Raw genomic sequence first — 27,819 nt, 5'->3', positions numbered from 1 at the left:
ATTTAGATGATTTTTCTTCTTTTCTTTCAATATAAAACATAAAAGCTATTTTATATTGTCTAAGTTCTTCCTTTATAATAACTTTAGACTCTCAAAAATCAATATCAACTTTTTAAAATAGAGGACTATTAGCTATAGAAATGCTAGTCTCTCAGACATTGATTCTTCTTTATTATCAGAAAAGTCACCTCTTTTCCTTATGTTTCTACTCCTTTCCTCTTCACCTTTATTTTAAATCTTCAACTTCCAGAACCTAATATCAATTTTCAATCATGTTATTTTCAGAGTATTTAATTCCCAAAAGAAAATATTTCTGTGGTTAATTACAGATTTTTAAAATTTGTATACTATCATCTCTTACTTCTTATTTTTATTAGTTCTTTTTAGATATACATGAAAGTAGAGTGTATTTTGACATATTATATATAATGGGTATAATTTATTCTAATTAAGATCTCATTCTTGTGTTTTTACATGATGCAGAGTTTCACTGGTGGTGTATACATATATGAACAAAGGAAAGTTATGTCCAATTCATTTTATTGTCTTTTCTATTCCGTCCTTACCCCTTCCCTTCCCTTCATTTCCCTTTGTCTAATTTAATGAACTTTTATTCCCCTCCTCCATTTATGTTAGCATTCACATATCAAAGAGAAGATTTGGCCTTTGTTTATTGAGACTTGTTTATTTCACTTGGCATGATAGTCTCCAGTTCCATCCATTTACCAGCAAATGCTATAATTTCATTCTTCTTTATGGCAAATATTCTATTGTGAATACATAACACATTTTCTTTATCCATTCATCTGTTTAAGGGCTTATAGGTTGGTTCCATAGCTTTGCTATTGTAAATTAAGCTGCTATAAATATTGACATGACTGTGTCACTGTAGTATGCTGGGTTTGCATCCTTTAGATTTTTAAAAACATTTTTTAAAGGAGAGAGAGAGAGAGAGAAAGAGAGAGAGAGAGAGAGAGAGAGAGAGAGAGAGAGAGAGAGAGAGAGAGAGAGAGAGAGAGAAAATCTTTTTTTGTAGATGGACACAACACAATGCTTTTATTTTTATGTGGTGCTGAGAATCTAACCCAGGTCCCGCCCATGCTACGTGAGCACTCTACTGCTGAGCCACAATCCCAGCCCAAAATTTTAACATATAGTATATTCTCATGTCTTGAATATCACTCTGCTGAACAGACATCCTTATCATCCATTCAGCTTCTGTCTTATATCTTCTTTGAGTTCCTTTCATATCTCTTCTCATTATACCAATTTCATTTATACCTTTCTATTTTTTTAATCCTTGGCACCACCCCCCACTGTCAATCTGAGGCCAGTATAAGCTTCATGCTTAGTTCTATAAACATTTTTATTTCCAAATTTGGCTGATCTTGGCTGATCACGACTGACTTTTTACACATATACAGGGTAGTTGAATGTTTGGGATAGGCATAGGAAATGGTGTTTTCTCAATATTTGCATTGGTTTTCATTCCAGAATGTAGTGTAAAATAATGTGTATGTGACCTCCACTTACTGAATCAGGTGAAGACATTGCACTTTGCTAAGGCCAGGACCTTCTGAGAAATAACTTACATTTGGAAATAAATATGTAAAATATTTAAGAAATTTTGTCCTTCACTTAAAATATCTTTCAAGGAATCATAATTGAATGCATAACTGGAAAGGGGTGTTTTATCTATAAAGTGGTTTCTCAGACAACAAAAAGTAAGCATATGAAGGATTGTTCTCTATGCTCACTGCTACTTAATGTAGAAGAAACTGGAATAAGGAATAATGAGTAGACTCATCAAATATTAAGACAATCTTAAACTATTCTATGTTGGGATATGGGTTACTGGTAATTAATCAAAATATATAATCAGTGTTTAAAATGACCCTTACTGAATATATATTTAACATTTCTGTGACATATCATTAAGGGATTCTGTAGAAGATATAGGGAGACACTCTTTAAAAATCATTATATTCTTGTTAAACAAATGTTCTTTAGAAATAAAATCCATTTTCTTTCCTCACTTCTAATTTTGAATGCCATACCTAAAATGAGCTATAGAATATATTGAGTTAAAAAGGAAATGTATATGAATTGTGAGATTATACATTATGTATTTAAAATATTTTTCAAATGTTAATTTTCTATTGTCTTTGCTTTTTAATAAATTTAATAATTTATAACATGTAGACTTTATTTCTGTTTGGTAGGTTTGAGTGGTTTAACAATTTCTTCAAGGCAACATTGTTATATGGTAGAAATGATGAAACTAAATAATGGATTTCCTGACCCTTTACATTTTATGTTTGCTTTCCTTCTTTCCTACCTTCATTCATTCAGTGACTACTTTAAACACTATCTACATGCCAGGCATTATTATGGATGATGGGGATTTGATGATCCAAAAATATTATTCATGATTCCTGAACTTATTGATTTTATAAATTCCAGAATATGGGGATGGACATATAATTTAGTGAAGACTTCTAGAAAGCTAGACATACTAAAAGAAGTTGGTTAACAAATTACTATACACACTCACATACACACACACTCAAACACAGGCATGAAATATAAAATAAGAGAATGGTAAATAAAGTGTGATATTTATGAGTTAGGGAACTGAAATACCAGAGAGAAAAGTTATGGAAAAAAACGATTGATTTGAAAATGTGCAATGAAGAAATATGTAGGAACACTGTGATGATGTTAACATCCTGATAGTGGTATGCAAAACACAGTGGCATCTGAGGTAATGAACCCTATGGAATACAAAAATAAGAAAGACACTTGATAGTGCTAATAGACCAAAGAGAAGTGAGAAAAATCTAAAGATGAAGACATTTCAGATCACATATAGGCAGCTAATAAATTTAAAGTGGTTTTCTGCAGAAGCAGTCCCATCTTGTGGATTTCTCTAATTCCTGTTATTCATGTGGCCAAAAGAGAAACATGAACCCTTCTGAAGTGGACCAAGAAAAATACTCAATTAGTATGGTTTGTTTTGTTATTCAGAGGACTTTTCCAGATCCCTGTAATCACTGTTTGAGATACATAATTTATTCTATGTACCTATGAGCAAGCACAATCCCCAAATACAAATAAAGAAGCAAGAGTTCCAATGAAACTGGTTTTATATCCTTAATCCAGAGAAAGGCATAAAATCAAATACAGTCAATCATTGAAGTGCTTTGAAAATCACTTTACAAAGGAATGTAATACTAAGTGTGGCCTAGATCCTTCAGCAGATCCTGACATAGTACAGATATTCTATTTGAAGTGGAAACAGTGGATCATTCTGAAAGTGGAAGAAGATCACTCAAACAAAAAAGGGTAACAGTTTCATGAACTGTTGAAAGCATATTTTCACCCCAGGATAACTTAGGCAGATAAAAATCTCCTAGAATCTTGCTACATTGAAAGAATCCAGAATATTCTGAAAGATGTTAGTGGAGTATCACTTCTTGAAAAGCACTACTAAACATGAGACCTTAAAGTACATGGTATACTGGTCTGTGTGGCTGAGTATGAGGCCAAGCCATGTGTGACTGACAGAAAGACATCAGATAAACCATTAAACAACCTGCTCCAGGTTGTGGAATATATGGTTGCCAAAAACATGAAGTCAATTGTAGCTTTAATGTTTGGTGGCTTAATTACAGTAGCATACAAAGATGGATCATCTGTCCATTTACATCTTATAGATGCAGAATTCTGTTCTCAATACTGGGACAAGTGGCTTCTTTGACTAAAATAATAACACAGGAATGGAAAGAACCAGAATGTTCAGAAAACAGGTTAATGGGAAGGATGTTATTCAGGAATATTCAAGGCTTTTTTACAGTTTGGAAAGATATATTGTTCTTTACTGTTTTCTAAAAATGGAGGTGTCATCATAGTTGACAACTACCTTAATACAAACATAAGTATTATTTGAAATTGATTTCTATCCAAAAGACTAAAAATATAGAAAAGTCTAGATTTGAAGAGGCATAAATGCATAAAATACAACTATGATATATCTCATAATTATTTACCTGAAAAGAGGGCAAGCAGGATTCGTGGTCATGTTGGTGATTCTTGGACATCCTTGTCAACCATTTTATGTCTTGGAATGGAGGTCTAGTCTTTGAATTGAGATTAAAAGGCAGTGAAGCTTTGTATGGCAAGCCAAGCTATCCCTGGTTATAGAGGAGGGAAGGGGCCATGCCACACCTCCAAGTTGCATATAAAGGAAGAATTTGCAATACCCAATCACCACTGCCAATAAAGTTTCCTAAAACTTGCTTTAAATATTGGAGTTGTCTATATATTTCATGTGGGAGAAAAGCTTGAATTTAACATTTAAAAAATAAATGTGAAGCCTCTCTATAGAGAGATGGCCTTTATCTGTCAGCTTTGACAAACTTTGGTGTGGAAATAAAAAAAAATAAATGTGATCAGTTAGCCTTGAGTAAACATTGTTGTCTTAGAAGATGAGTACGTTCACATGTTCATTGGCAAGAAACCTTGGCATACCAAATAACCACAAAGTAGGCAAATCCAAATTGGCAAGTCATCATTGTAGGCATGTTAGTAGCTATTTCTGGTGTGAGTGAACAGATTGTGTACAGAGAAAAATCTTATCAGTTTTGGAATTTTTCACCTTTGGGGTAATTAATAAAATTGGTTAATTTTCTTTTGCATTTAATAGGTAATAATATATTTGTTGTCACTGGGTTTAGAAAACTTAACTAAATGTGCATTATAGCCTTGAGGAGAGTGTCCCATTTATGGAGTTTGTATATGAACATTTAAGTTAAAGTTGCTACCTTAAAATAGTAGGCTGCCATAATACTTTTTAATTTTTTAATTGTTACTTATAAAACAAATAGATATATGAGAAAAGTTTTAAACAGGTATTAAGGAATAGTTAGTATGCTCATTTACATGAAGGGATTGAGAAGATATATTTAAAAAGAAAGTGTACTTTGGAATGCATGAAAACAAAAACTAATGACATGACATTGTTGACCACCAAATGATTAAGGGAATTAAAAAATTGTTAAAGGCATGAAATTATAGCTAGTAGGCTTTTTTTCATGAAAGCAATGTAAGGAAGGGAAAATAAAAGTGGATAAAGAAAGAAAAACAATAAATGGTAGAGTTTGAAATGTTTCAAAGTTAATGGGTGTGGGTAAGTGAGTTTTTGATCTTTCAAGTAAACTTTGCTAGAAAAAAGGAAGAAAATATATATTATGTAAGTTTTTCTCTTTGTATATTATATATTTGTTTTCCACATCATAATTCCTAATCATAAAAAATTATGTTGTCTTCTTTATGGTATGTGATTACTTTTTGTTATAGTGTCTAATGATGTCCTGAAAATAATAGATCAGACTTATATACTAATTTACAGTGTTAAGGTTACTTTGCACTATTTAATTATATCCTAGAGTTTTTTTTAATATTTATTTTTTAGTTGACACAACACCTTTATTTCACTTGTTTATTTTTGTATGTGGTGCTGAGGATCGAACCCAGGCTCTCGTGGCTTAGCAATAGAACATCCTATAGTTTTTAAACATAAACCATTAATTATAACCTAGAATTTTCATTAAGGATCTTAGTTTTACAAACAAGAGAATTAAACCATCAGTGCATCTGTTATATTTTTAGTAAATTTTTAGGGGTTCGATATGGAATCAGACCTTAATTTCAAACACAGTGGTAGAAAAAAAGATCAAAGTGGTTGGAAATTCTTCTACAATGTTTATACTTCCCTTAATGACAGCCATTGATTTGATTTTTCAAGGTGTATTACTCCTAGAAAATACAGCTATTATGGATGTGCTCTTATTTTTAAAGGACCAGGATTTTATGTCAGATAATCAATAATCTATGTGGAAATGTTTAATCAGAGCCTTCCATTTACCTGAACCATATAAATTATGACTTTTGACTATGTTCTTTGAGGAAAATCATCCCACCTAAGTCCATTTAAATCACAGTATGAGACTCAAAACCTTTTTTCTTTCATTAATGTTACTGTTTATTGGATCCTGTAAACAAAATTTTTTTTTTCCATATTTAGAGCTTAAGTTTTCTGTAATCACATCTGGTTTTAGGTAAATAGCAAAGTAGTTACAAGTTTCTCAATAAGTAAATAAAACTTTGAATGTAATATGTAACTAATATTTTGTCTCTTTTTTAGTAATGTATGTAAAGTCAGATCTGGAGACCCATAGATCCAATGCATGACACATGATATAAATTAAGAAATGTTAGAGTTTTAATTTATCAATAAACTATCCCAAGACTGTGAAATAAAAAAATGGTTTTCCCCCTTTCTACAAAAATATAGTGTCCATCTAAAAAGATGATTTTGTAGTATGTCTGTTCTATTTTCCATCACACAAATCCACAATGTTTTATTCAGAAACATTTGAGAAAAGTCTCCTAAGTGGAAACATCAGATAGACTTCTCTGTATAGATTGGTATTTTCTAAATGCATATGTTTCATTCTCAAGTTGCAACTTCTTTGGATGTTACTACTGATCCACATGGAATGGGATGAATAATGTTAGAACATTGCAATATCAATATCTATATTGAGTATTTGGAGAAAACTGGTATGTAGTGAATAGGATCCTATTATAGCTTAACAGAAAACTTAAAGAAATGCATGCAAAATTCCTTTCTGCTTTTATTATTCTCATCAATTATTAAAAGTTCTGTACTCAAAATTAATAAAGATCATATATTAGCAAAAAGTAGTTAACTGTCAAGTAGAAAAATTATTCATTTATTTAATTTCATGCATCAAAATTGAATATGAAAAGTCAGTAAATTAAATTTATTGGAAACACAAAGATTTGTCTTTTTGGACTCTTAACATGTTTATAGGTTCTCAAAGGTGTTGAAATAAATAAATGTCACCTTTTGTACACTGTAGCCTTTGTGGTTTCAAAGACGATTCAGTATTTTAAGACAAGTTAAAATATGAGAAACAATTGGAAAACTTCATGACTTCATTGCTATGTATAATTTATACTGACAATTTCATACTTGTATGCTAATATATATGACTTTATAAAATTTCAACAAGACCTCTCTTGTACAATTTAAGTGGTGATAGTTGCTGTTAGCCATCCAGGCAGACATAACTCTGATTATAGCACTGCTGGACTTCATTTCCAAATTCTAAACATTGCCTAATTATAAGTTTGCTGACCTAGATGTTTTGGAGTTACAGAAAAATAAAATTTTTGCAAAACATATTTTAAAAACAAAAAAGACATATGCCCAATTTTGCACTCTTGAAGGTCTGGTGAGGTATCAGCTACAACAACAAAAAGTTTTTACAGTTGTTTAATTTTAATGTAATTTTCTAAAACTTCACTATGAAAGTCATTCCAAATTTACTTATGATATCAGAAGGGGTAAATGTTAATTTCTGTGAAATTTCCTTCATCCTGCAAAGAGATTGTTTATCATTTAGAATTTAGTACCTACGAATTTCTAAATTACTGTGATTCTTTTGAACACATAGTAATTATATATAAATAATATCTCCTATTTGCACATTTGATATATTTAAATGCCATATGCATTGATAAAATGACAGTATTATCTATATTTTAGAAAAAAATACCTAAGATTTTAGATTTTTAACAAATTTGGACCTCACAGAAGACCTAGATATGTTTCTGTTTCACCACAGTGAAAAAATGGGGCATATGTCAGAAAATCCCCATTTTCTCTAATCCATTTATGGCCACAATATTTAATAATGTGGTAAAAAGAGCACTGTGAATCAGGAGGCTTCTATTACTAAGATAAGATGGTGTGCACTTGGGAAATCAATCATGATTTGGAAGCTAAAAGATATTCTTAATACTTTAAAATCAGGATGTATATTGCCAATGTATTCCTTGAAAGTACTGGAGATATATTTCTCCAGAACATGAAGTAAATAAAAATGAGGAACTAAGAAAAGGGAAATTGTAGTATAAAAGAACTGTCAATAAGCAGTGAAACTGATGAAATATATTTTGTCAAAATAATGTTTATATCATTATAAATTATAAAGTTAAAACATTTCACAAGTTTCTGGAAATAAATTATGAGTGATTCAGTTTGTGTACACATGTTCATACAAAGAATACATGTAAATGGGAATGCCTAATCAAGTGTTGCATTTATATACAATTACCCAATTAAGAATCTTACAGCTCATGTATGTTTAAATTATCAGCTCTCAAAAAGAGATATACATAATTCCCAGGGAGTTAAGATAAATAAAAGGGACTTCATTCTCTCTCTCTCTTTTATCTATGCCCAATACTGTCCAAAGAGTAAAGTAGGATGGATTCTCCTCTTGAAAGATTATGCCCTAGAAAGGACATGAGATAGGTGCATCAATAATGCAATATCAAATTAATACGTCCTATTCGTAGTAGTTTTGCCATATGAAAACATTAAAACATCAACATTTTCATGGTTTAACTTTATTACTTTTGTGTCCTTTATGTACTTGCCATGAGTGATGTCTTACCAGAAACAATATTTAAAGTATTGAAAGTACTTGATGATAATTTTTCATCACTCTTACTTTACTTTGGCTGCATGATGTTGATATTGAACCTATTCCATATTTATAGTGTATTAGAAAAGTACTGCTTCATTTCTACCCCCAAATTCCTACTTTAATTTCAGAATGACAAAAAGATGCCTACCAGATTTGGGAAACAAAGTGAACATCTTGAGCATGCTATTGATCGAGTTCTTGTCATGATATCGGAAAGAAGAAGGGCGCGTAGTCTACATGGCACTATTGAACAACCACCTCATAATATTCTTGCAGCTGCTCTTGAACTGACTAATATGGTCAAGATGATACTAAACATTCTGGAAAGGTAATTCTTAATATCTGATCTTTAAATCCCTAAAGTAGTCGTATTTTTTCCCTCTTTGTTTCTCCTTAGAAACCTTATCTATGCACTGGATTTTAGTTCCACACTTTTAAAGATGTTTAGAGATAATTTACTATTGCTCTGACTATATCCCTGGAATGCACAACATAGTTGTACTAATCTCTTTAAATGAACAAACATTTGATCATCTGAATTTTACAAAAAACTTGTTGATTTTACAAAAAAAAATAATATTTATTTTACAAAGGATTCACTTTGGGTTTCTTTTATAGATCAAACTCCACTGGTACATTTGAAATAGCACTTGTTTTTCCACAGTCTTTCAAGAATGCAGAACTTATACCAAAGTCCTTAATGACCATATCTGGATATTTTAACAAAAACCATTTTTTCATTGTATATTAATTAAATTAGGGATTTTAGTTAAAAAAGAATTAGTACTCTTTAAAACCCTGTGTTACTAAGAAAAGCCTCTAGAAATCAAATTTCTAATCTTGATTTTATAATAATTTTAGGTCGGCATTAATATTTTAACTTTCTAATTATTGTTTTGATGAAAGACTATTGTTAACTCTTAGTTCTATATACAAATAAAGAATTTTATGCATATTTATTCCTAGACCTTTCAGTTCTTCTAAGCATTATATCCAAAGATAAGGGAGGGTAGATTGTGAGAAAGAGAGAATCCCGTTTTTATAAGTTAGGCAAATGCAAGAAGTCATGACCTTATCCCCTACACTTCTTTGTTACATGCTTTTTTCAATCAATTCTGATCTATTTTTATTACAATTAATTTTTTATTTAAAAGTCCATTTGCTCATATAAAGGAAAACAATGAAGAAGCAATTGGCCCATTTGTTCAAAGAAATTTTAAAGTGCATGTCAGAAGAAATTAAGCATATTAATTAGTTCCTCTACTCCCTTTCCTTTTGAGTCTCTTACAAATATCTTTCTAGTAACAAGCTGAAACATTGAAAGCCCAGCAAACACAGTCAGAAAGGGAATGATTTGTATCATTGGAATAAGCTCAATTAAAGGAGAAAAATAGTAAAATTATATTAGGCACATAGCAAAGATATCCACAGGATAGAGTAGTGACAAAAAGAGGACCTCACCAAAATAAATTGCAATCGGTTTAACTAACAGTTGGTAATTCAAAATATTAGATTTTCTCATTTTATCAAAGTGGTCTCATTAGAAAATTTGCATCATAGTGTCAGTATTAAGAATTAATCATCAATAGTTTCACTAAATTCTTCAATTTAAGGGGGTGTATTTGTTCTCAATGGGACCATGTAAGATTAGTAGGGGCTTATATTTTTTTCCTATATTTTACAGTAACTATCTCTTAAGGCAGGTAGATTCTACTTTCAGAATAAAATAATCTATATAAAATGACCTCATATTTTATATAATCATGTCTTTCAAATATGGAAATTCACTTTCGGATCTTCTATCTTAAGGTTTAAACTTTAGTTTAAAACATTACATATTCATATAGGATTTTCTTAAGAATTAGTGACCAACGAATAAGAGATATTCATGCTGAATAACATTTTACTAAGCTGAAGACTCATTGATCATTCTAAAGCATGATCTTTGAACACCAAAAAATGTTATGAAACAAATAAAAAATCACAATGGTATATCTTATACTAGACATGGTTGTTATAAAACACCTCAGTACTCTTAAATTTCTTTGCTTTAATCGCTACTGATTTTAAAAAGACCTTCTAGTAAAGGCCTTACATTTTGCAAGTTGTATCAGGAACTCTTCTGACTTATTTATGAAAAGATAGCATCAAGGATTTTTTAGAAGTTAGGGTTCAACCAAATTGAATTTCTTTTTTTTTGGGGGGGGGTTGGGGGGATGTACCAGGGATTGAACTCGGGGCATACCACCACTGAGCCACATACCCAGCCCCATTTTTTATTTTATTTAGATACAGAGTTGCACTGAGTGACTTAGCACCTCACTGTTGCTGAGGCTGGGTTTGAACTTGTGATCCTCCTGCCTCAGCCTCCTGAGCTGCTGGGATTACAAGTGTGTGCCACCACACCTGGCTTTGCATTTCTTATATAATAATTATATTTTCCCTTACCACATATATAATTAGAGTATCAACTAGAGCTCCTTCTTTCCTCTTTGATGTTGAATCATTATATTCCTGGGCAAAGTGATTTATGTAATTTATTCTGAAAGCAGCCTTAGCACTGTGTTGAAAAAAAACACAGGAAAAATACTGTTAAAATTTAAAATTTTGAATTATTAATTTTAATATTGAATTCTTCTCAAATTGTGATTAAAGCAATTATTTCATGTGATGCATCATTGCTTAATAAAACTATTACTTCAAACCTAAAGTTATTTCAGTTTTATTTAAAGGAGAATACAAGTCTTGTGAATCCTTTTGGTAAGAGGAAAAATAGAATTTGAGAATTGAAGTTGATTCAAGAATTTAATTCAAGATATCATGAATAAAAGGAGGGAAAGCCTGTTATTTGACCTCTTCCTCAAATGAGTTACCTCTTTCTTCTTTTTAGGTAAAATATTCAGACTTTACAGTGAATTAATTGAACTTTTTCAACTGCCCTATACTATGTAAAAAGTTTATTTTACAAGCACTATAAGCTTATATTTCTATGATAAAATATCATTTTAGTACTTCTTTAATAAGTAACAGAAGTTATATTTTAAAATTTACTATAGAAGTTATGGACTTTTGAAAGATTTTATTCATGGTTCTAAATGAAATCTGTTGACAAGATTTTTTTATCATAATATTGTTTCCATTTGCCATTAAAATTGTTGGTGGTTTATTGATTCAAAACAAAAAGAATTTATTATTTCATTGGGCATAATGTGATTTAAGACCACTCATATAAGCAAAAGATTTTGCTGGTAAGGGCTGGTAGGGAAACATAAACTGAGCATGTTTTATGTTAAAAAATAAGAGATAGAATAGAATAAGGGGGGTAACCTTATTTTTTTCTCTCTTTCTTTTTAATCTTTCTATTGGTACCAGGGATTGAACCCAGGGGTGTTTAGCCATTGAGCCACATACACACACAAATAGATAATTTTTTTAAAAAAATGGCTCAACGAATTTCCCTGAAAGGTTTCATTCCCTGGAGAGAGTTATAGAAAAGTGAATTGTGTATCCTGGAAAGTAATTTTTGCTATATAAGTTTATGTTCTTATAAGGGGTAATTTCAGTCATTACAAATGCTATATAGTAAGTATAGAAATACACTTCTAGAAAATGGCACTTTAAGGCAAAGACCAAGGATTATAGTCTCTTAGCAATTGAGAGGTAAGCGTATGAATTTCTTTTTTCTATCTGATTGTTAAAAATAAAGTTTCATATACCTTGTGAAGGTAAGTATGGATTCATACTATAGTCTTGATTATTTATTTTACAATTGACATTCTGAAAACTATTCTCCGTTTCTGAAATGTTCTTAATATACAGATGAAGTCTCATCATTTTTTCAACAAAATTATACATGTATTATAATGTATTCAAAATTTCACTTGTGATTAGATGTCTCCCATACTGCAGAAGACTAAAAATTATGCTAGACATGAATAATAAAACCCAAACTTCTCAGTTATCTATAGTGTTTTAAATAAAATATTTCCCTTTGTGTCAAAAAGTAAATTCTATATAAGGCAATATTTATTTTTCAATGGTGTATTTAGGTCATATTTGACACTCTTTTCCTGCCTTCTCTTTTATATACACTAAGGAAGTTAAGAAAAGGAAGTAATATAAAACATTTACCTATTTAAAGCAATTCATAAACACAAATAACTATTTTATATTTTGCTCTTACCATCCTGCCACTTTATTGAAGTGAAAGAAATACTGCACACTAAAGCTTTTTTATAAGATTTGTTACTTTTTTATATAATTTTGTGATGAATAGATTTTAACTGACTCCTGGCACTTTTTGATTTAAAACTCGTTATATAATGGATTGTTATTTTCAATTTCTTAAGGTACAGTGAAACTCAGATTGATGGAATCTCTTTGTCATCCTTCCCCGACAGGCCTCCATTTGATTGCATGTCAGAATTTTCCAGTCTGAAAAGTCATCTCATTAAACATATCACATTACTGAAACATTTCTCTGAACAGGTAAGACATAGTTTTGTTTTGCTCTTCCCCACACATCTTCATATACATTTGTTCATAAAGTCTAGTAAGTTTATCTTTAATAATTTGTATATAATCTGTCTGTTCTTTATCATTTTTAGTGCCAACACTGAAATTTCAGCCTATACTTTGCTAGAAAATAGATGGAATATTAATATAGCTACCAAATGGAGTTGTCACCTCAAATCTCTTTCATATTCAGTCTGAATTTACTATTAATACTATATTTTTCTAAAATAGCCATTAAAATTTTCAAATGGTTCTTGTTATATAGGGAGAATTGTATGATCTTGATAAACTGGCATTCAGGGTCCTCTTTGGTTAAAAATAATCTATTATTTTACCATAGTTTATATGACCCTTGTACTACCATGAAAATGTTTTACTACTTTGTCCTTAAATGTTTTATAGATTATTTAGGCTCTGTATTTTTGTCATAATATTTGTTCTACCTAAATTTTGGTACCATGACTTTTCCCCCTTATCATAACATAATATGTCTTTAAGGAGTAATTTAGAACTCATTCATTCATTCACCTATTTATACTTACATCCGTTTATTTATTTATCCATACATGTATTCATACAATCCAGCTATATATTAATCCATTCAACAGGGTGCCTTCTTTTGTTGTTCTTATTTCACTGAATTAGGAATATGCTAATTTCTAACATTGTTTTAATTCCATAATTATTTGTGGGTCAGCACTATATAAATCCATGTATTGGGCTTCATAGATAAAATAAAAATGAGTGAGACAAAATGATTTCCCTCAGAGATTAGCAGAGTACTGAAATATGTAAACATATAATGGTTACTTTTAATGTATATTTTATGTATTAAAAATAGACTTTGATTATCTTGAGGCTAGATACAATCTGCTATTATTTTCTATTAAGGTTATTCAGCATAATTTTTGTAAATAGTACGTGATCTAATAAACATTTGGATGTGAGCTGGGCATAATGGTGCATGCTTGTAGTCCCAGATAATTGGGAGGCTAAGGGAAAAAGATCTCTTGAGCTTAGGCATCTGTGGCCAGCCAGGTAAACATGAGAAGTCCTGTTTTTCAAAAAATCAATATATTTGGCATGATTAAACATACCAGGAAGTCTTAAACTAGTGTTCATTATCACAGGTATCATTTATATGTAAATTGCATTTGTTTTTCTGGAATTAATTCAAAGTCTGATTCCATGGGAGAATATTTAATAATAATAATAGCCCATGCTTATATGGTAGTTAATAACTTGCAAGGTACAGTTAATTATAATGTCTAGATATAATAACTCTTTTAATCTTCAAATCCTGATTTCAAACTTGTTAATTGAATGAAATTTCTTCTTCAGGTGAGGGTGAATATGTATGAAAAGACAAGAATATCGGTAATTGGAGTCCAACTATTTTCTGCATTAATATACATATAGGGTTTTTCATTCAGTCTCTACCATTTCTTGCCTTACTGTTGAGAAAGGTCATGGGAAAATTTATGTCTATAAATATCCTCAAAATTAGGCTGCTATTTCAAGCAAATACACTGCAGATTCTTTAGACTAACCATCCTACAAAGTAAAACACAAAAATCTAGAAATAAATAAGCACTTCTATTTGAGAGCATCAAAATAATATTAAGGTGTTGAGCGTGGTGGCACTTCCCTGTAATCCCAGTAACTTGGGAGGTTAAGGTAGGAGCACTGTGAGTTCAAACCCAGCCTCAACAAAAGTGAGGCGCTAAGCAACTCAAATGATAACCTTTGTCAAAATAAAATACAAAATAGGACTGAGAATGTGGCTCAGTGGTCGAGTATCCCTGAGTTCAATACCCAGTTCCAAAAAAAATGATATTAAGGCAAGATGGAGTTTATAGTTATAATATCCCATAAAGAATCAAAGCTAAGCATAATGAATCTCACCTTTTACCCTGATCTTATCTTGTGTCTATTTATCCATTTAAAATAGGCAACCCAGAAACTGAAAGGCTGAGTAGAAATTGGTTGATAAGAAGCTGAAAAGCTGACCAGATTTTTCATTAGTTTTATATAACTAAGTGAATAAAATGGGTATTCTTGGCCAGCCAAGCTTTAAATTAGGAGCAATAATGGGTTACATGCTAGGTTTAATGATAAATCAGAGGGAAACTAGACCTCCCCCAAACTGAAGATGTTTTTAGCATTATCCCTGATTGCATTAATTTGATCTCTCCCCTACTGTAACTGACAAAATTCTCTCTAATGGAAGATAATATCATCACAAGCCTCAAATGATCTTTATAATTTTTCATATATAATGGTCTGCATTCAATAAAAACAATCAAAAGCAAAAAGAAGCTAATTAATAGAAAATAGAAAAATCCTTAATGAGGAAGAGAATAAAATAATGATAAAATAAAACATGGAAATGGGAGTATTTGTTCAACCTCACACACATAAATAAAGAATCATAAGAGACTTCTATGAATAACTCTTTACTAACAAGTTAGATAACCAAGATAAAATAAACACATTATCTAGAAACATGCAAATTACCTAAACTGAGTGAAGCAAAAAAAATTAACACACCAATAACAAAGTAAAGAGATTGAATTTATAATTAAAAATCTCTCCAAAATGATAACTCCAGAACAAGATGGGTTTATTCAAAATATTTTAAAAAAGCACAATAACCAATCCTTCTCAAACTCTTACAAAGAGTACAATGAAAAGGAACACTACCCAACTCATTTTTTTTAGGCCAGCATTACTTTAATACCAAAGCTAATGGAAGAAGTCACACAAAGAGAAAATTAGAGATCAATGTCATTATAAATACCAATGAAAATATGCTTGAAAAATACTATTGAATCTAATACAGCAAACTATTAAAAAGATAATATGTCATGATAATGTGGGATTTATCCTAGAAATGTTTACTTGATATAAGATAATCAAACATCAAAATATATATTCATGAAATGAAGAGAGAAATGCATGATCATCTCAGTTAATAGAGAAAGGGCATTTGAAATAAGCCAGTCCTGTTTCATGATTAAATAAAACATTTAGACAACTAGGAATACTAGGGAACTTTCATATCATCACATACAGCATTTATGAAAAGCCCACAGTTGCCGAAGTCTGGCTTGGCACAAATCAGGAGCCACTTGTCAAAAAGAAACTAACTTTATTTTTAGAACTACAAACGCCAAACAAAACAGCTCCAGGGAAAAACCCTCAGAGCCCAACTGCCACCACCGGCTTCCACAAGCCTCTCTCCCCCACACCAGCCTCTCAACCTCCCACAATCCTCCTCCTCTTGAGGCCGATTGGCTGGGTTGCGTGGGCAGAGCCAAAGAAGTCACCCAATGAGCAGCTCCGTGGAGGAGCCAATCAGCTAGATGTTGCTGGGGCAGCTGTGAGCCAATCATCAGCTGGCAGTCTGAAGGGCAGGGAAACAGCCCAATGAACATCACCGCAGAGGAGCCAATCAGCTAGATGTTGCTGGGGCAGTCTGAAGCTTGCTGGCAGCTGGAAGTTTGCTGGGGCCCCTTTGGCTGTGGCTCTCAACATCTCCCCCTCTCTGTTTAAACAACAAGCATGTGGCTTATGGACCGTGCCTGCCTTAGGTTGTCCAATACATATGGTCCTTACCCGTCTTCGGATGAGCTGACCTCAGGGCGTCAGCCTCCTGTCTTAGGTTGGTACCATTGTAATTGGATCTTACCCGTCATTGACTACCGGTCCAGTACAGCCACACCTGTGGAGAGGTCTCAGCGGGGGGGGGGGTGAGGTTCTTTGCCTCACCTCTGTTGACCCCCAAATTTTAGCTGAATGATCATGACAAGCAGAAGGGAGGAAGATATACCAAGTCAATTGACGGCTCCTTTTGGGAAAATTGTACCACCGATGATATCATCAGCAAAAATACCCCAACACTACCACAAGTCGCTGCACCAACAGATAGTTCACAATGCATACAAATGACACATAGTTCTGTAAGCAGTTCAGTGCAAGTTCTGTAAGCAGTTCAGTGATGGCTATTGCAGAAACTGTAGATTAGTTTTTTCTTTGTCTTCACCGGCACAGGGATGAAGATAGGAATTCTGGCAATAATGACTAAAGAAAAAATTAGGTAACATTCCAGAAGACACTAAAAGAAAACAATTTTCTTAACAATTTATATTATCTTCATCGGCATTGGGATGAAGATAGAAATTCTGGCAATAATGGCTAAAGAAAAAATTAGGTAACATTTCAGAAGGCACTAAAAGAAAACAATTTTCTTAACAATTTACATTATAGTGAAGAGAATTATTAAATATAATGAAAACGAAAGGTGAGAGTAAACAAACAGATCTGTTAACCTCCTTTTTTGTTTACATATTAAAACAATTCTTAACAGTTATTTACCCAATTTAAATTAAACCATTTAAATCACGTGAATAAAAAAAAATATTTGGATCCATCTTTTCATGAGCGCTCATCATATATGATATATGGAAATACATACATTGGACATACGTACATTCAAACATATAACACAAAACACAAGTGTGCACACATAATATAATACATACAACACATAACATAATAGTAAAGGCCTTATAACTTTTTACAGGTAAAATCTCTATTGCAATGTTTAAAAACTCTATAGTCAAAAAAAAATAGAACTGATCAGCAAAACATTAACCTAGGTCTGTATGAGCTCAAAAAAATAAAATAGAACTTCATGATATGGGAAAGGGCAATAATAAAATAGATATTGAAAAAAGCATCCTGGTTCTGTCGCAGATGTAAGGATAGCCAAATTGGAGTTTTGGATATCAGCTATTATGGATTTGAGCTAAATCATCTTCTTTTTGGTCTGTAGAAATCGCTTTAGTTAATCTCTCTGGAATCCAAATCGGCTGCTGTTCTCTCTGTGGAAACACAAAAACAGACCCCCGACTCCAGACAATCACTGGGTCAGGATTTTAGTTAATCTCTCCGGAATCCAAATCAGCTGCTGTTCTCCCTGTGGAAACACACAAACAGGCCCCCGACTCCAGACAATCACTGGGTCAGAACCTTGGTTAATCTCTCTGGAATCCAAATCGGCTGCTGTTCTGGGTCAGAACCTTGGTTAATCTCTCTGGAATCCAAATCGGCTGCTGTTCTGGGTCAGAACCTTGGTTAATCTCTCTGGAATCCAAATCGGCTGCTGTTCTTCCTGTGGAAACACACAAACAGACCCCCGATTCCAGACAATTACTGGGTCAGGACCTTTCCATTGTCCTGTTAGAATATCTTTCCAAAGTACCTTGGGCTTATGTACATTTTTTGGACACATATGCCTTTCTGCAGCACTAAGTCCTGATGAATCCAAATTTAAAAAGTTTAGAGTAAAAAGAGTTATTTTAAGTTTATCTTTGGGGAATATATACCCCTTCCCAATTCCATCTTTTTGCTTTAATAAGTACATTTTAATAGTTTGATGAGCTCTTTCAACTATGCCTTGACCCTGTGGATTGTATGGGATTCCTGTTATATGAGTAATGCCAAATGATGAGCAAAATTGTTTAAAAGAAGTAGACGTATAACCAGGGGCATTATCTGTTTTTAACTGTTTTGGAATGCCCACAGTGGCAAAATTTTGTAAGCAATGAGCTATAACATCTTTAGTTTTTTCACCGGCATGAAGGGAGCCCATCAAAAATCCAGAAGAAGTATCAACTGTAACATGCAAATATTTTAATTTTCCAAATTCTGGCAAGTGTGTGACGTCCATCTGCCAAATATGGTTAGGCATCAATCCTCTAGGATTGACTCCAAGATTAACTTGTGGTAAAAAGGTCACACAATTTTGACATTGTTTTATTATTTGTCTAGCTTGTTCCTTAGTTATTTTAAAACGCTTTTGTAAAGTATTAGCATTGACATGGAATCTTTCATGAAAATTTATAGCTTCTTCTAGTATAGAGAAAATATGTATGTCACGTGTAGTTTTATCTGCTAAATCATTGCCCAAACTAAGGGCTCCAGGCAATCCTGTATGTGCCCTGATATGTCCTATAAAGAATGGATCTTTTCTGTCCCAGATTAAACTTTGTATAGTGGAAAACAAAGAGAAAACAGTAGAAGAAGGGGAAATTCTACCAGCATCTTCAAGGGATACTATAGCATTAACTATATACTGGCTATCAGAAAATAAATTAAATACAGAATCTTTAAACATCACAAAAGTTTGTAATACTGCATTAAGCTCTACCTTTTGAGCTGATTGTTTGGGTACTAAAAATGTAAAAGCTTGATCAGGTGTAACTATTGCTGCTGTACCATTATTTGACCCATCAGTGAATATATTTGGAGCATTCATGATAGGTGTTTTTCTTGTCATTTTTGGAAAAATTACAGGATGCAATGACCAAAAAGACAATAAAGGATTAGATGGTAAGTGGTTATCAAATGAAACATTAGATTTGCACATTATTATTGCCCAAGTATTTAACTCATTAGCTAATTCATCAATTTGATTCATAGTATATGGAGTAATAATTTTATGGGGAGAAATTCCAAACACTGCCTTTGCTGTTTTTATTCCTTTGAGTATTAATTGTCCTACAGCCTCAGGATACCTAGTAAGAATAGTGTTAGGAGAATAAGATAAATGTATCCATAATAATGGACCTTCTTGCCAAAATACTCCTGTAGGAATATATTTTGTTGGTAGCACAATAAATAATAAAGGCAAACTTATATCAATTCTATCCAAATGCATATTTTCCATATATGTTTCAATGATTTTTAATGCCTTTCTTGCTTCAGGCGTTAACATTCGGGGTGAATTTGGATCTGATGGACCTTTTAGGATATCAAATAAAGGTCCCAATTCTCCTGTTGGAATACCTAGATAAGGCCTTATCCAATTTATGTCTCCTAATAACTTTTGAAAGTCATTAAGTGATTTGAGTTGATCTACTCGTATTTGAATTTTTGGTGGACGGACCATGGTTGAGGATAATAGAACTCCTAAATAATTAATTGGAAAATTTAATTGCACTTTATCTATTGCTATCTCTAGATTATAATTTTTTAATAAGTTTGTAAGTGTGGCATAACATTCTAGCAATGTGTTTTTAGCTTTGTGTGCCAATAACACATCATCCATATAGTGAAATATTTGTAGTTCAGGATTTTGATTTCTAAGTGGCTGGATTACTTTGTTAACATAAATTTGACACATAGTTGGGCTGTTAGCCATCCCTTGAGGGAGTACTTTCCATTCATATCTCTGATCAGGACCTTCATGATTTAGTGCAGGGATAGTAAATGCAAAACGTGGACTATCCTCAGGATGAATTGGAATTGAAAAAAAACAATCTTTAATATCTATAACTAAAACATACCAAGTTTTTGGCAAAGCAGACAATTGAGGAATCCCCGATTGAGCAGGTCCCATAATGACCATTTCATTGTTAATGGCTCTTAAATCTTGCAGTAATCTCCATTTACCAGATTTCTTTTTGATGACAAAAATGGGAGTATTATGGGGAGATACAGAAGGTTGTATATGTCCTTCCGCTAATTGTTGTTTGACCAGATCATGGGCTACTTGTGTCTTTTCTTTAGTCAAGGGCCACTGAGGAACCCATACTGGTCTTTCTGATTTCCATGTAATTTTTATTGTCTCAGTGGCCCTTTGTGAAAATCCAACCCATGTCTGTCTGTTCCTTGATCTATTTGTATTGGTGCTGCTATACATTGTTCTTGTCTTTCTAATCTTTTTCCTTTCCTAAAACCTTGTCTAGCCATAATAGTGGGTGCATTTTGATTGATATTATTTGTTAATGTCAAACCTAATTGATCTAAGACATCTCGTCCCCATAAATTTACGGGAAGATAATCCAATACATATGGCTGTATAGTTCCTTCACATCCTTCAGGATCCTTCCAATCTAATAGCATTGCACTTCTATCGGGATTAGTCGCCACTCCTAGGCCTCGAAGCGATTGAGTGGCTTGTTGTAATGGCCAATGTTTTGGCCATTCTTGACGAGAGATGATGCTAAGATCTGCACCTGTATCCAGTAGCCCATTAAATTCATGTCCTTGAATATTTAGTTTTAGCATGGGTCGAGAATCTAAATTTAAAGAAAGCATAGCCCAATCTACACCTGTGGAGCCTAATCTCTTGGAACCTCTTTCTACAACATGACTGGAAAATTTATCATGTAGGCTTGGTATTATTAGTAACTGTGCTATTCTATCTCCTGGTGAAATTACTGATATACCCTTTGGAGAACTGGCTATAATTTTTATTTCACCTTCATAATTGGAATCAATTACCCCAGGACTTATCAAAAGTCCTTTTAGAGTAGAAGAGCTGCGTCCCAATAATAAGCCTACTGTTCCTTTGGGAAGAGGTCCTTTTACCCCTGTGGGAATGATTTGAACTCCCATCTCTGGAGTTAGTACTGATTTGGTGGAGGCGCAGATGTCCAACCCTGCGCTCCCTCTGGTTTGTCTGATGAGGGATCTGATGTGCTGGGCACTACCCTGATGGGGTTGCTGGGGTTGCTGGGTTCCTCCAGTGCTCCGTATATTTGTGGTTTGGGGCCCCGGAGCATTGGGGCCCCCTGTCCATTTTTTGGCAACGGAGCCTGATGCCTTTGTCCACGATATTGTGGATAAACACCTTGTCCTTGTTCGTTTTTTGATAATGGAGTACCCTCTATGGCGGTTTGAGGACGGTATTCATTAGCCCAATATAATGGAGTACCCTCTATGGTGGTTTGAGAACGGCATTCATTAGCCCAATGTCTCCCTCTACGGCATCGTGGGCAAATACCCGGTATTCTACTTGTTTGATACCTAGTTTTGTTAAACCCTCCTCCTATGGGGCAATTCCTTTTAAAATGTCCTGTTTGTTGACAATTGTAGCATGTTCTTGGCCTGGCATCTAAAGCCTGTTTTACTGCAGCTGCCACAATTTGCCCTTGTTCATTAATGTCTCTGGCATCCAAAACCTGTTTTACTGCAGCTGCCACAATTTGCCCTTGTTCATTAATGTCTCTGGCATCTAAAGCCTGTTTTACTGCAGCTGCCACAATTTGCCCTTGTTCATTAATGTCTCTGGCATCTAAAGCTTGTTTTACTGCAGCTGCCACAATTTGCCCTTGTTCATTAATGTCTCTACATAATTTAATATATGTGTTTAAATCTTCCTGTTTCCATGGTCTAATGATATCTCTACACCAACGATTCGCTTGGTCATAAGCCAGTTGTTTTATAAATGGCATTGCTTGTTCTGTATTCCCAAAAACTCTGGTAGCTGTTTGAATAAGCCTATCTACAAATTCAGCGTAAGGTTCATTAGCTCCTTGTATTATCTTAGATAATTGACCTTGTAAACCTCCAGGTTCTTGTAAAGACTTCCATGCCCTAACTGCATCTACAGCAATTTGTAAATATACACCAGGATCATATGCAAGTTGTTGCTGCCGATCCTCATAAGGTCCCTTTCCTAACAACATATCTAGATTTCTCTGAGGATAACCAGCTGCTGCATTTCGACTAGCCGTCTCCTTGCAAAATTCCTCATTGGCAACCTTCCATAACAGGTATTGTCCTCCATTTAGCACAGCTTTACACAAACTAGCCCAATCTGCTGGCGTCATGCTTAAGTTGGTAATGGATTCGACCAAGCTTACAGTGAAGGGTGCTTGAGGACCATAGGTTGCTACAGCCTCTTTTAGCTCCTTCACTGATTTGAAATTTAAACCCTGGTAAGTTCGCTGCCCTCCTACCTCAAATACAGGGCATACTTGAGATCCTGTCTCAGGATCCAAACTATCAACTGCGGGGGTTGGGAGTCTCTTAGCATATGGAGGTGGTGCTGTTGATTGGACACTTATGCCCTCTGGTGATAGAGTGCTGTTAGTAGCAGTCTCCTGTAGAGGTGGCGCTGTTGGTTGAACACTTATGCCCTCTGGTGATAGAATGCTATTAGTAGCAGTCTCCTGTAGAGGCGGTGCTGTTGGTTGGACACTTACGCTCTCTAATAAAAGGGTCTTATTAGCAGTCTCCTGTTTTAAATTTTCCCCTGATAGATTTTTCTGCTCTAAACTTCCTTCCTCTGTCTCACTATCTCGAAAGACCTTCTCTTTTACTTGAATCTTTTCCTCTTTCTGACTAGCTCGAGCTTTTACTTGAATCTTTTCCTCTGTCTGACTAACTTGAGAGACTTCCTCTTCTACTTGAATCAATATGTCTTCTTCTTCCTCTACCTCTGTCTGAACTGAAGGCTTTGGACTAAGCAAACTAGATACCAACGTCCACAATGACAATGTGCCAACTGGCAGAGTCCCTGGGTTGTTCTTTTCTATTCTTTTTAAATCTTCACCGTGATGGTTCCATTGTGATATATCTAACAGCTCCTCCTTAAAAAGCCATGGGCTATATTCTTGTATTACATCAACGTATGCCCTGACTGCTCTTGATTTTACTGGGAAGCTTCCTTCCTCTAACAATTTACTTAACACTCTTTCGGTTTGTTTTTTACTAATTGCTGATCCCGTATTTCTACTATAATACAACCCAACAAGATGACGCCAAACAAAACCGAGACAGAATCCAATAAAAAGGGAACCACACAAAATCATTATAACAGCCTTTCTATCCTCCTGACATATGCATCCGTCCTTTCTCCCTATCTGTTCCTCAAACGCAAATAGTTTTTCCTCAGATGTGAGTGGTTTTTCTTCCCTCTTACTCATCTCCAGGGACAGGAAAGTTAAAACAAAAACGAAGCAAAACAAAAGAGGAGACTTAGAATGGCTCCCCATCCTCTCGCCCTGCCCTCAGGGGCGAGCAGTTTACTTACCCTCAGTTGCTCCCCGTGCGAGCCACCAAATGCCGAAGTCTGGCTTGGCACAAATCAGGAGCCACTTGTCAAAAAGAAACTAACTTTATTTTTAGAACTACAAACGCCAAACAAAACAGCTCCAGGGAAAAACCCTCAGAGCCCAACTGCCACCACCGGCTTCCACAAGCCTCTCTCCCCCACACCAGCCTCTCAACCTCCCACAATCCTCCTCCTCTTGAGGCCGATTGGCTGGGTTGCGTGGGCAGAGCCAAAGAAGTCACCCAATGAGCAGCTCCGTGGAGGAGCCAATCAGCTAGATGTTGCTGGGGCAGCTGTGAGCCAATCATCAGCTGGCAGTCTGAAGGGCAGGGAAACAGCCCAATGAACATCACCGCAGAGGAGCCAATCAGCTAGATGTTGCTGGGGCAGTCTGAAGCTTGCTGGCAGCTGGAAGTTTGCTGGGGCCCCTTTGGCTGTGGCTCTCAACACACAGTTAAAGATTACGGTCAATAGTGAAAGAGTGAAGTATTCCTCTGAAGATTAAGAAAAAATGTTGCCCACTATTACCACTATTATTGAATATTGTACTAGAAGTTCAATCCAGAGCAATTAAGTAAAAAGAGAAAATTTGAAAACTCAAATTGGAAAGAAATATAATTATCACTGTTACTTATAACATCTTATCCATAGAAAGCCCAAAGATTACATAAGAAAAGTTATTAAAGCTAATAAATAAGTTTATCAAAGTAATAAGGGAAAAGATCAATGCACAAAAATCAGTTGTGTTTCTGTGATACTTGAAATGAACAATCTAATAGTGAAATTAACAATTTCATTTATAATAATATCCTTTTATAATATACTTAAGAATAAATTTAATCAAGGTAATGAAACACATTAAACCTAAAATCATGCCTCAATGAAATTTGTAATACTTAATTATATGGAAAAATTTTCTGTGTTCATGGATAGGAAGATTTGATATTCTTAATGTGTAAATACTACACAAATTGAGTTACAGATTCAATGCAATCCCTATAAAAAGTTCAACTCCAAATTTTTTGAAGAACTGGAAAAGTTTACTATCAAATTCAAGTGGAATTAGTAAACCCCCCAAAGCCAAAACAATCTTGAAAAAGAAAAACAGGTTCATATAACTTACATTCCAGATTTCAAAACTTACTACAAAAGTAGAGTAATCAAAACAGTGTTGTTCTGGCATAAGTATAGAAATAAACATCAATACAATAGAATTGACAGTTCAGAAATAAGCACATATATCCATGCACAGGTGACTTTTTCATTGAATGACAAATTCATTTAAACAGTAAATAATAGTCTTTTCGACAAACTCTGATTTGGCAACTGGATTTCTAGCACAAAAGAATGTTGTACATCACACAACATACAAACATTAACTCAAAATTTATAAATGAACTAAATATGAATTAAAACACATAACATTTATGAGATACAATGGAATTAAATATTTATGACCTTGGAATTGAAAATAGGTCAACAAAGTAGACAGCATGGTAAAAAGAGAAATCAGAGGAGAATCTCATGATGGGTTAAGATTAGCATCCAATAATTTTTGAAAAATATAAAAACATATTGGGAATCCACAATGAAATTAAGTGGTAAGAAAGTGGTAAGCCAGAAAAATGTTTTAAAGCAAATATAACAGATAAAGTTCTGCTTTTTATGTGGATTCTGGTAGATACCCAATTATTTGGTTCCAAGTACCTTCATATGTTTTCCAAAAGAGTAATATTTGATGTCTGCAGAGTTTGGATTGGTTGAATAACTAATGGTATTAATTCCATATAGTTAAATGTTTTAATGTAACTGGTCCTATGGACATCATGAGATTCTGTCCTATGCACTCCTAGGTTTCTGCCTACAACATATCAATGACTGGATACCAGGGGCATTGTTCCCTAACAATAGCCAAAAATTCCAATATATCTGATAAAGGAACAGGTCCTCCCATTTTCTTGATTAAGCCTTGTAGCTGAAGGGCATGTCATTTAACTTCAAGAGAAATGGAATTCCCAATATTTGATCTGTTTGAGAAAGAGAAAAAAGACATTGTTGCAGGCTCAAAGGGAAAGTCCTTGAGACTTGTTATCAATCTACTGACTGGACATCCAATATTCCCTTTGCCAAAGGTGTTTCCAAAGTCTGTAGAACAGGTTCCACACACAGGGCACACAATGTCATGAAATCTATGCACAGAAAAACTAACTCATGGGGCAGATTAAACCATGATTGTGCCGAGATGCTCTTAGTTTGGTTTTCTCATCCTTTTATCATTAGCAAGTAGCTTAGCATGCCAGCAAGCAGGGATTCTATTTTTATCAGTATATGTTTCATTCTGTAACTAATAACTTCATACCCAGGGTAATGTTTTAATTTCCTGGAAGGTTCTGTTTGCAGAACTCAGATAATTTTTTCCTGTGTACAGCATATGTTATTTTTTTCTCTAATCATAATTTTCTATAACCTAATGTAACCTTCTCCCCATGTGCTATACTACTTCCCATAAGATGAAATCACTCATAGCAAGCAATTTGCCTCATTGTGACTTCACAATATCTATTTAGGTTCATTGCCAATTCTTTTTATGGGGAGAGGGTACCAGGGATTGAACTCAGGGGCACTTGACCACTGAACCATATCTCCAGCCCTATTTTGTATTTTATTTAGAGACAGGGTCTCACTGAGTTGCTTTAGCGCTTCACTTTTTGCTGAGGCTGGCTTTGAACTTGTGATCCTCCTGCTTCAGCCTCCCAAGCCACTGGGACTACAGGCTTGCGCTACCACGCCTGGCTATTACCCATTCTTAATCAGATTGTTTTGTTTCTGCTGTTGAATATTTCAGTCTCTAAATAAAATACAAAATAGGGCTGGGGATGTGGCTCAGTGGTCCAGTGCCCTGAGTTTGATCCCCAGTACCACCGCCCCCAATAAAAAGTCAGACATGAAAATATCTCTGAAGAATGCTTAGTCTATTTGCTTCATTTGACATGGGGACAAACAGACGCCTAAAGAAAAAACTTACTTTTCCAAGGATACTACTACTACATGAAAGTCATATTTAAAAGGTATAAAGTGCCTAACTCTCAGAACAATGCTCATATATAGTCATATGATTCTTCAGATGATTATGGTAACTTTCAGTTTTACTTTGCAGGCATTATACCCATAGCAAACTAACATTCTTAGTGAGTTTACATATATACTACTTCCAAGTACAACTCCTAAAATTGCATCTGAGGTCCTTGCTTCCCAAAATCCCACTACAAAGATACTGGCAGTGTGGACATATACATGAATCATTAAAATATTCCTCAAGTTCCTTCCACATATTGACTAGTCAAGCAGTAGTGATCATGGCCCAATGATCTAATCAACTAACAGTCACATAAACACTATTGTGCACTTATTACACCAAACACTGTATGTTAACTTACTTAATCTTCATAGCAGAGTATGGGCATATTTACATAATAAAGTTCTATTATCCTCATTTTACAAATGGGGAATCTAAGATAAGAGGAGTTAAATAATTTGCCTGAGTTCACACACTATTAAGTAGTGAGACTAAGATTTTGAATGCAGGTGGTCTTTCCAAACCAAGTAGGACTTCTCAACCTGAATATTACTGATGTTTTGAGTTTGGCAATTTTTGTTGTGGGCTTTGGTCTTTGTATTGTGGGATGTATATATCTCCAAACATTGCCAAAATTCCCCTATGGAATGAAATTGCTGTGACTGAGAACGCTACACTAGAGTCTGAACTCTCAGCTGTAGTTGCCTTTACACAGTATTTCAATATTTTTTGTTTGTTGTTTTTTATTTTTTACATACATGACAATAGTGGAATGCATTACACTCATTATAATCCAT

General features: G+C 33.9%; 1 protein-coding gene across 2 annotated transcripts in view; it reads left to right on the top strand.

The window, feature by feature from the left end:
* LOC101958962 (connector enhancer of kinase suppressor of ras 2) overlaps positions 1 to 27,819 on the top strand; it is a 457,679-nt gene that overhangs the window by 133,020 nt on the left and 296,840 nt on the right. For both annotated transcript variants that reach the window (XM_078034585.1, XM_040282705.2), the window contains 2 exons: positions 8,711 to 8,910; positions 12,983 to 13,070. In XM_078034585.1, the coding sequence (XP_077890711.1) occupies positions 8,711 to 8,910; positions 12,983 to 13,070 (288 nt within the window). The remainder of the gene's footprint in view (positions 1 to 8,710; positions 8,911 to 12,982; positions 13,071 to 27,819) is intronic.

The sequence above is a fragment of the Ictidomys tridecemlineatus genome, chromosome X, assembly GCF_052094955.1.
Source record: "Ictidomys tridecemlineatus isolate mIctTri1 chromosome X, mIctTri1.hap1, whole genome shotgun sequence".
NCBI classification, from domain to species: Eukaryota; Metazoa; Chordata; class Mammalia; order Rodentia; family Sciuridae; genus Ictidomys; species Ictidomys tridecemlineatus.
Note: the sequence above shows the minus strand (reverse complement) of the source record. Positions and strands in the feature narration are given on the sequence as shown.